Raw genomic sequence first — 8,307 nt, 5'->3', positions numbered from 1 at the left:
ACATAATAGAGCATCACAGGGAAGTTTACCATGGACATATAATGGTAAATCAATATTTATAATTCTCCTTCACCGCAATATGCCACACACGACACACGAATTTATGGTGGAATTTCGAACGCAAAGAAACTTATATTATACCTTGTTTTTCCCACGTGTCACTGTTTTGTTTTCACACATTTTTCCAAAACTGCCCAAAGAGAGATCAAACCATTTAATTTTTACGACAAAATTTTTTTTGACATTTTATTTTTAATGACAATTTTTTGTTTTTTATATATGAAAACATGAGATCTTAATCAATCAAGCAATTATATATACCTCTCAAGCAATAATATATGCCTCTGTTGAGGGTTCTCGCTCTCCTTGTTTCGATGTTTTTGACAGTACTTAGATGGCATAGAGACATGCATGGCGTAGACGCTCAAATCCTCCTCTGCCAATTTGCGTTACGAAGCCACCGGTTATTTTCTTGATCTCAACTAAATTTTATGCATTGGGATGATGCTAAGTCATGCGCAATTTTTAGCTCAATCAAATGAATTTTAGCTACGGGAATATTGTAAGATGTCGTTCCAAAAGTTTCAAAATCACTTACAAAGTATTTTTGACTGAGACACAGACCAAAGGAAAGCACGGTTCAGCCCCTCACTACTTCGAGAAGCAACCCCAACACTCAGAGACGGTTCCTTCATTCCTTACAAGGCAATTGAAACATACATCCAGATAACTAAAGAAGCCTGGGTTGACCAATCTCTTTGTACAGCATGGAGACGGTATTGCTCTCACATCCTTATCCAACAGTTGCGAAACAAGATCAACCATAGGTCAGGGAAGTTTACCATGGACATATAATGGTAAATCAATATTTATAATTCTCCTTCACCGCAATATGCCACAAACGACACACGAATTTATGGTGGAATTTCGAACGCAAAGAAACTTATATTATACCTTGTTTTTCCCACGTGGCACTGTTTTGTTTTCACACATTTCTCCAAAACTGCCCAAAGAGAGATCAAACCATTTAATTTTTATGACAACAAAATTTTTGACATTTTATTTTTAATGACAATTTTTTGTTTTTTATATATGAAAACATGAGACCTTAATCAATCAAGCAATTATGTATACCTCTCAAGCAATAATATATGCCTCTGTTGAGGGTTCTTGCTCTCCTTGTTTCGATGTTTTTGACAGTACTTAGATGGCATAGAGACATGCATGGCGTAGACGCTCAAATCCTCCTCTGCCAATTTGCGTTACGAAGCCACCGGTTATTTTCTCGATCTCAACTAAATTTTCTGCATTGGGATGATGCTAAGTCATGCGCAATTTTCAGCTCAATCAAATGAATTTTAGCTACGGGAATATTGTAAGATGTCGTTACAAAAGTTTCAAAATCACTTACAAAGTATTGTTGACTGAGACACAGACCAAAGGAAAGCACGATTCAACCCCTCACTACTTCGAGAAGCAACCCCAACACTCAGAGACGGTTCCTTCGCTCCTTACGAGGCAATTGAAACATACATCCAGATAACTAAAGAAACCGGTGTTGACCAATCTCTTTGTATAGCATGGAGACGACCCATCTTCCAGTGGGCCGACCTCCAAGCCAGCCCACAGGGTGTACAGAAAATGCGCAAACGGCATAAGCCTGGGGACGATATCGCTCTTGGAAACTATATGCACAAAGTGTCTTCTGTAACGCGAATTTATATGTTTTGCCAATTTTGAATCCGCGAAGAGAGGGCATCCGAACGAATAACATTGAACTTGTTCGTGGCAAAACTTAGGGCTCGATTCCAACAATCTGAGGGTGAGCAACGAGGCAACGGCTCCTCCTAAAGAATGGCCCGTCAATACAATTTCGTTCCCTTCTATTAACTGGCGCCTAAGATACTTCAATGGGATGCTCTTGGCTCTGTCAAGAAACCCCGCATGAGCAGCTCCCGCGTCCAGGCTCAAGGACCTCTGCATTATGTTGAGATCCCTTAGCGCATCCATAAACCCCGTGGTGCCTCTGCAGGCGATGATCATGTGATCTTTGGCCAGGCTTTTAACGACCAGAAGAACTTGCTTTCGGCCAATCTCGAAGCCTTCTTTTCGCAGCTTGTCTTCTTCCAGAAATTCATAGATCGCCGTTTCCGGCAAGCCGAATGTGGTATTCAGTGTTTCAAGTTCCTGCCGAGGATTGTCGCTGTATGCAACGGCTGAAAGAATCAGCGCATCGGCAAGCCAGACGGGATGACGGTCTTGCTTGATTATTTGGCTGAGCGTGGCCATCGATTTTGTGGTTCTGCGAATACTAATGTCTCTCCCTCCACACCACCACGATGTCTTGCCTCCCTAGGCGCCTCCTTCTCGTCTGTGCTCACCACAACGTATCTTGTTGAAAGACGGTTGACGGTTCGTATGGAGCGTGGCGCCTGGCATTGCGCAATTCAAATCAACGGTTAAGGATTACTCTATCATCTAACAACCAAATCGAATGGCACATATTTTGACACGACAACATTTTGGAGAGTTTATTTTAGAGGGCGTAACAACTAGGCAGATAATAATCCTACATGAATCACAATACTTAGCTCAATGGAAAAATATGCATTGGAAAAGACCAACGCTAACAATATGTAACTCTCAATTCAGTCAAAATCTTTTCCAACATAGTTACCAACTACAAAATAAGTGCTTGCCTTTTTATCAAAAAACCAAAAATGCCATCTAGAAAAGGAAATAAAATCTCGTGAAAATGAGGCTTTTTTCATTTCGTAAATCAGGGCCGGTTTTGTTTTATTTAATGGTAAAACTCAACAAAGTCAACAAAGTAGCCTACGAAACAGAGTCATCATGTGCAACTTCCAAAACCAAATAAAATATGTGTAGGGAGGGACACAACCACCCGCGTCGACGAAACAGACGCACTATTCACAATAAATGCAACTAAGTCTACAACATGAAACAGATGCAATATACACAATAGATGCAATTATGTGTAGATGGGCTCAATCTTCACGCCGACCAGAAGAAGCCCCACGTTTAGGAATCCTCCGTAACACTTCTTTCATATAAAATTTGATGTGAGAGTCATCACCATCGTCTGTTTCGGGTCTGGTTGTAAATTCTCCTGCAACCACTTCCATCCATCCACCATTTATACCCTGGTTTTCGCCTCTTCTTTCATTCAAACGCTTCTCTAATTCCATTTGTTCTCCCTTTGGCGTTGTAACAGAAAACCTAATTGGCACTTCCCACCCAGACGGATTTTCTGTGAATTTAAGGGCAAACACCACTCTGTAGTTGGTATTCGGAGACAAAAGCCTGCAGTCGATTTGACCACGGATCTCCAACCACCAAACCACTGATAATTCTGCCAGCACCTCGAATCTGAACACAAGCCATAACGTCAATGTATACTCTGTGAGGGTTTCCTCTGTTTAAAAACAAGGAGAGTTAACCAGGATCATGCGCTAGCTTGAACCCCATACAAAGAGCACACAACTTATAAAAAGAACAGACACTAAAAACAATCGAAAAAACTAGAGAATCATTGCTTCTTTTATGAAATAGAGAGCAAGGCCATTTATCTACGGCAGACTGGGAATACTAGGCATTAAGGTTGGGCGGTTGGTAGTTCACCCAACAACAGCAACAAGTCAGAAGTCAAATATACACAGCTTTTAGATCACTGTAAACATAACCACATGGTGAATGTACACAAACACACCTTATAAGTGCAATTTAGGGAAGTATGAAAAGACGTGAAAAATAAAAAATGGGTCTGGGCTACAAGGTCTGGATAGATACCCTGTGTTTTGTGGATGAGTGTTTGCAAAGAACCAGACCCTGAGAAGGGAGTAACACCAATGCCTAAACACTTATGAGTTGAAACTAAAGACGAACTCACAAAAATGTATCGAAATGCATGAACATGAGGCCTGAGGAGGTTGAAAGATCCAATTAGGAAGTATGATTAAATCTCTGAAAAAGAAGGTCAAGTAACCACAAAGAACATGATTGAATTCTGAAGCGGCAAAAAAATGAGTTGCAGAGGCACAGAGACGGCAAACACTAATAACTGTCATATTAATGTTCCAAAGAGCTTGAAAGAAAATTGGTGTTGATTAAGAACCACAACAAAGACTTCAAACGAATACAAACACATGACCAAAACTCTAAATGAATAAAGTAGGACCAAATTCTAAAAAGAATCAAGTGACCTATAAAAGTCTACGTAAAATCTTCAACCTGCCGCAGAAGGCTAAGCAAAGACAAAATGTGTGCAACTTCCCTGCAAGTGCAATCAACAGGAAGACCCAAAGCGAAGAGGGTATTCAATACATCAAGAGGAAGGTACTCATTAGGCGTTCATTTGGCTGTCTCAGAGTCTCTTACCGCCTGGGCATCTGACCTTTGATACATCATAGCCCAAACCTAAGCTCCCCAGGGAAATATCCAGTGATCTCCGCATGAATCGTGATTCAGATAAACCCCAACCACAACATTGATCCAAAGGCATATCCAGTAATCTCAGCATGATTCAGATAAACCCCAACCACAACATTGGTCCAAAGGCGAAAGACACAACTGTGCAAAAATTGACTCCCACCCAGCTTCCACTTACATTAGAAGGATCGCTTTGAACACACGCAATCCTCCATAACTGTAGAGCAATGTAGGCATTCCTGAGCCTCGTTTTCGGAAAATACAATATGGGGTCGACCAAAAAATTAGCCCCAAAGAACTCCAAATCATCGTCATGCTCTAAGGCCAATAGCTGCCTGCATATGATTTTTGAACCAGATAACTCCATGAGAGGCCATCACAGAATATCGTGACCTCAAAACCAACAAGAGAAGGAGACCCTTAAATAAACAAATTGAAAAATAAAAAGAAGAAGATTGATAATCAAACCTGGAGTCACATGTAACCCAATTTCGCTGGGGATCCTTCCAGCCAGGCCATCTATTGTTGTTCCAGCAGAACAAAAACATATGAATATGAATTATTAATGAGTTGATGAACGGCGTTTTCCCAAATATGACAACCAAAACCCTGAGAATAAGTGATATATAAATACCTTTGTGCCCCCATCTATGAGAATTGGATCGACGAGGCGAGCGCACAGTTTTACCATTGAAGCTGGGACAGGGGGGTCAGCCCTGGATACGATCTGGTGGCATATTTTAAGAAGGGATTTGTTCCACAGATCGCCCGAATAGGCCACAGAATTGAAGAGCTTGGAGACAACTGACAATCTGCCAATGTCGCACGGCATAGTCAAGGAGAAAATGACCAGTATACAACTCTCTGGCAGGTCCAACATACCTGTCATACCTGTCTCGCGTTCAGGTTCAGGATCAGGCACTAATCCAGCAATTGGGTTGACATACCTGCCCTTATCAGATTCATATCGCCAATTTCGTCTCTCCGACTTCCGGTGATATGAAGCCATTTTAGTCTCTCCGACTTCCGGCGATATGAACCCCCGGCTATGGCAGAAATCGACCGCGCTAATCAACGGCTCAACCTCTCTCCATCGTCTAACATATAATCTGACGGTATTTGAGGGTGACAGATAGACAACTAGGGGAGTTCATTTCAAATGGGAACGCCTTACGGCGTAATTATGCCTTTTCCCTCCACTCAACTAGGCAATTTGAATTGCATGCATGACTAGGGATATTTTTAGTAAATTGAATAGTTAATTGAGAAATCAATGAGTTAACAACAATTACAACTACTCAACTGAACTCTGATTGACTCTACTCATGACTAGAGCTCAGATAACTGAGTTTCACTAACTATAACTCCATTAGATTGCTAGATCTTAGCAATCAACTCATGCACAACTCTACTTATTGCCCACAAACTCGAATTGATTAACCTAACTGAGTGACTTGGCCATGTCACTCCTGCTAACTACAACTCAAGTCATCATGTTGATGTGGAAATTCGAATTTCTCCATTTGACTAAGGCATAAGTCAAATGAAGCATTTTCTTGCTACAATTTAACAGTTCATTCGGATGTTGTTCAATTTCTCTTGTAGCACCATTATCCTATTCTCATTATTACTCTGATAAATATTGTTTAAGGTTGCCCACATCTTATATGTTATGTCCTTCCCTGTTATGTGAGAATTATATGATCCCTCACACCATCCAAGATAATATCCATTGCTTTGACCTCCTTCAGATTGTGCTCGACTACTTCGCAGGGCCAGGAGGAACCTGGATCTCTATGTTTACAGAATCCCATAAACCATTCATTTTCAGAACAATAGTGATTTTCTCTTTCCATGGACTAAAACTAGTGGCCCCATCCAACCTGTCTTCATATCTCAAGCTTATTGATGCCCATTCACAAATCAACCTTGGCCATAAAATCCTAGTTGCAAAAAAATGTGTTGTCGTAAAGGGGAATAACTTGTTGTTGTAAAACCCTTGTGATCTCAGATCTCTCTCTTATTGTTTCTATAGCTTTGATACCATGTTAACTTTCCAGTACTAGTCCAGATTTATTTATACCTCAACAATTTTTGTTCCTAGAAAATTATCGAATAAAATTATCAATTGCTGTGAAAATAAAATCAGTGGTATTTAACTTTTGAAATAAAATATCTGCAACGGAAAAAATAAAATAATAGAGATCAATCACATCACAACAATAAGTATACACCCACAACAATTTTCATTTATTAAAATCCTTGGGAAAATCTGGGCGTAGACCCACAGAGAAAAATACATAGAAAAAAATTCATTGTTCGACCCTATAACTTTACCCCCACTAGAAAACTTGGCCCACCAAAAACTCAACTTGTTGAATAATTTGGCCATGGATTGATCCAGGTGGATATTGGTGGCCACTCGCCAAGTCCACTTGGACCCCCACCATTGTTTCTTTCAACTTTTTAGTTTCCTTAATTGTAGCACAGTTTACTATTTTTAGCAGTTTTTCGGGTCCTGAACTTTCGGAGCCGTTTTGAGGCCGTAAATGACGTTTTTTGGGAAAACTGAGAGCAACATGGACTATGTTTCTCTTCCCAAAGTTATAGTTTTCATATAGATCTTTCTAACGAGATATTGTGCTCGTCAAATGGAGATCATATTCCGAAGTTACGACCCGGGGAAGTTGATGTACCAATTTACCCAAACGGGGCCCACAGTTTGGCGTTTCATCTTCTAGGGTTAGGTTTTTGGATGTTTAGGGTTTTACATTGTTTCTCAACAATAAATAGGCCTTCGAGCCTCATTGTAACACAGTTCAAAGGCATGTAGCCGCCACATCTCTTCTCAAAGATAAGCTACCATCGCCCTAGCTAGTTTATTTCCATTTCTGTTTGTAAGCATATTTCGGTATTTTACAGTAATGAAATGATGTATTATTTTTGTTGCATCTCTATATGTATGGTTATATCTGTAATTTGTTGCGTTCTTGTTTAAATCCAGATCAGTGGTATCAGAGCGGTCTACTCTTTCTCTGTCTTTCTTTGCATGTCCCCAACAAGGTCGGGATATAAGGAGTTAGGGCTTGACCTAATCGAACCTTTGCAAGACTAGCCTCGCAAATCCCGACGGCCTCCCATAGTGGATGAAAAGAAAGACAAGGGGGTAGGAGATCCTATCAAAATCTTGCTCGAAGAGGTCCTCAAGCGACAAAGGAACGCGATGATGGACAACTTTGCCCAGATCCTTTAGCGGCTACCTAGGGGCAACACATCTACTTCCAGCGTCTACTCTGGAAGCGCCACACCCTTTAAGGTACAAGTTAACTTTAACATTCCCATATTTGAGGGTCAGATAGATGCAGACGTTGTAGATAAATGGTTAAATTTGCTAGAAGGGTATTTTCTGTTCATGATTTTTCCAACCGGGAAAAGATTACTTTCGCTCTTCTCAAAGCCGCCCCCCATGTCAAGGACTAATGGGAAACCCACTGCGAGCAGAAGGATGAAAGTACGGCCTCACTGTTTTCAGTTGCGCCCACTTGGAATTCATTCTAGACTGTCATCAAGGAGCAGTACTACCCTGTCGAAAGCTATGAGGATCAATACATAAAGTGGACAGTGCTGCGGCAAGGAAGGGACCAAGACATGCCGGAGTGTACCAATATTTTCCATACCCTTCACACAAAATTGGGTATCAAGGATTTGGAGAAGAATTTGGTACTCAAATACCGCGGCTGCCTGCACAAGTACATCTAGGAAGAAATAGAACTCCTGAGCATCTCCTCGCTCGGCACGGCATACCAATATGCCGTCAAGGTCGAGCAAAAGTTTAAACAGAAGAAGCGAGACTTTGGA

At 40.9% G+C, this 8,307-nt stretch overlaps 1 protein-coding gene across 2 annotated transcripts; it reads right to left on the bottom strand.

The window, feature by feature from the left end:
• Positions 1-2,851: 2,851 nt before the first annotated feature.
• Positions 2,852-5,519, bottom strand: LOC149181849 (uncharacterized protein PHLOEM PROTEIN 2-LIKE A4-like). Of its 2 annotated transcripts, XM_089416703.1 has the most exons (4): positions 5,084-5,519; positions 4,918-4,968; positions 4,628-4,784; positions 2,975-3,390 (listed from the first exon to the last, which is right to left on the bottom strand). In XM_089416703.1, the coding sequence occupies exons 1-4, from the start codon at positions 5,095-5,097 to the stop codon at positions 3,280-3,282; spliced, it is 333 nt and encodes a 110-aa protein (XP_089272829.1). In that variant the 5' UTR covers positions 5,098-5,519; the 3' UTR covers positions 2,975-3,279. The 2 variants fall into 2 exon arrangements, with proteins under 2 accessions (XP_089272828.1, XP_089272829.1); XM_089416702.1 differs by lacking the exon at positions 4,628-4,784 and having other exon boundaries at positions 2,852-3,390; positions 5,084-5,506.
• Positions 5,520-8,307: the final 2,788 nt, after the last annotated feature.

The sequence above is a fragment of the Pinus tabuliformis genome, chromosome 3_2 (assembly GCF_031772625.1).
Source record: "Pinus tabuliformis cultivar Carrire ecotype Pingquan chromosome 3_2, CPIR1, whole genome shotgun sequence".
In the NCBI taxonomy this organism is placed as follows: domain Eukaryota; kingdom Viridiplantae; phylum Streptophyta; class Pinopsida; order Pinales; family Pinaceae; genus Pinus; species Pinus tabuliformis.
This window is presented reverse-complemented; position numbering and strand designations above follow the sequence as displayed.

Bases quoted from the DNA above. Each gene is read 5' to 3' on its own strand.
- LOC149181849 (XM_089416702.1), bottom strand. The intron at 3,391-4,917 runs GTTTGATTATCA...GCTTGTGTTCAG, and splicing joins TGGGTTACATGTGACTCCAG to ATTCGAGGTGCTGGCAGAAT.